General features: G+C 30.9%; 1 protein-coding gene across 1 annotated transcript in view; it reads left to right on the top strand.

The window, feature by feature from the left end:
• The window catches only part of LOC107600316 (EGF domain-specific O-linked N-acetylglucosamine transferase-like), a 7,381-nt gene extending 5,742 nt beyond the window's left edge, over positions 1–1,639 (top strand). Inside the window, 1 exon segment of the mRNA XM_016292184.1 lies at positions 896–1,639. Coding sequence (XP_016147670.1) covers positions 896–1,042 — 147 coding nt within the window. The 3' untranslated portion in view covers positions 1,043–1,639.
• The last annotated feature ends 341 nt before the right edge of the window (positions 1,640–1,980 follow it).

The following is a 1,980-nucleotide window of genomic DNA, read 5'->3' as shown; positions in this document are numbered from 1 at the left end:
ATTTTGATGTTTTTTTTTTTTAAGAAGTCTCTTCTGCTCACCAAGCCTGCATTTATTTGATCCAAAGTACAGCAAAAACAGTAAAATTTTGAAATATTTTTACTATTTAAAATAACTGTTTTCTATTTGAATACATATGATCCTTCAGAAATCATTCTAATATTCTGACTTGCTGCTCAAAATTTTTTTTTTTATTATTATTATATTGAAAACAGCCGAGTATAATTTTTTCAGGTTTTTTTGATGAATAAAAAGTTCAGAAGAACAGCATTTATCTGAAATAGAAATCTTTTGTAACATTATAAATGCTTTATCATCACTTTTGATCAATTTAAAGCATGAATAAAAGTTAAATAAATAAAAGTATTAATTTCTATAACCCCCCCCCCAAAAAAAAATAAAATAAATACAAATAATTATACTGACTCCAGGGTTTTGAATGGTATGGTGTATAATGTTACAAAAGCTTTTTATTTCAGATAAATGCTGATCTTTGGGTCTTTCTATTCATCAAAGAATCCTAAAAAATGTACTCAACTGTTTTAAATATTTATAATAATAATAATAATAATAAATTTTTCTTGAACAGCAAATCAGCATATTAGAATGATTTCTGAAGGATCATGTGACACTGAAGACTGGAGTAATGATGCAAAAATTTTTACCTTTGATCAATGGAATAAATTACATTTTAAAATATATTTAAAATGGAAAGCAGTTATTTTAAACAGTAAATATTTCACAGTATTACTGCTTTCGCTGTATTTTGGATCAAATAAATGCAGGCTTGGTGAGCAGAAGAGAATTCTTTAAAAAACATGAAAAATCTTACTGTTCAAAAACAGTATTTATAAAGTTCTTATATATTGTTTACTGATATTTTGTCCTGTCTTAGGGTCATCATCCTACTCTTGGGGAACATCCTAAGTTTACAATCTACACTTTTGATGTAGAGGAGTTCATGCAGTTAGTCCTTCTAGCGGCTGAACATGTGACCCGGCACCCGGCATGGCACGCAAAACAGGCCCGAGATGAATTGTAGCCTGTAAGACACAGTGCTCTCTTGCCAGGCAAAAGATGAACACACTCCTACCAACTCTCTGCACTCTGTAAATGTAGCCGTGCTAATGAAAAGTGCATAGCTAATATGTGAAAACACATTTTAAATTCAGAAAACAAAAAAACAAAACCATCTGCGCTGTTACTGATCCTCAAGCTGTTACTTTCTGCACGTGGAGATGCTGAGTATCTTGTTGAAGGACTCAGACATATTGGTTTGACATATTGTTGATGTATTTTGTGAGGTCTAATATACCTCTCCTCACGTATATGTGGGCTTGTTTTAGAGACTACACTTTTAAACCTGATTTGAGTGCAGCTTTTCCCCCCCATAAAGGTAAAGGTTTGAATTTCGATATAGGGAGTAAATTCCAGGTCAGTAGATCATTACAAGGTTGTAAGACATCTTTAAACAGCACTTTTTATTCTGAAAATCAAGTGATTGGGTACTGAACTGACGTTGAGGTCACCCACATAGTTTGGTAGCATTTTTAATAAACGTCAAACCACATTTAAAGCATTTTTATTTAGCTTTTTTTAATGCATTACGGCAAAGAAGATTAAAGCAGCTTCCTATTTATTACAGTGTCAGTTACTTTTTAATTTGTGTTCAGTGAAAATAGTCATTTTGTAAATGTGAAACTATGTTAAAGGATTCATGACTCCAGTCCTGTTGCACTCGTTGAGATATTGGATCAGTATTGCTCCATTTTCTAAAGTATTTTTTTTTATCAGTGTTAAGATCCTCAGACACTTCAAAAAGTGGCTAAACAGTAACAAAAGTTGCTGAATTTTTAGTGCTGGTTTGAGTTGAAGACAAAGTATTTAATAAAATCCTATAATGATATTTTATTAAGTTTTTTTTATTACTGTTTTTCAATATCTGTTTTGTATTTGAATGGTTTTGTAAACTGAAATTAA

Source organism: Sinocyclocheilus grahami, unplaced genomic scaffold (genome assembly GCF_001515645.1).
Source record: "Sinocyclocheilus grahami isolate Dianchi unplaced genomic scaffold, SAMN03320097.WGS_v1.1 scaffold281.1, whole genome shotgun sequence".
In the NCBI taxonomy this organism is placed as follows: domain Eukaryota; kingdom Metazoa; phylum Chordata; class Actinopteri; order Cypriniformes; family Cyprinidae; genus Sinocyclocheilus; species Sinocyclocheilus grahami.
This window is presented reverse-complemented; position numbering and strand designations above follow the sequence as displayed.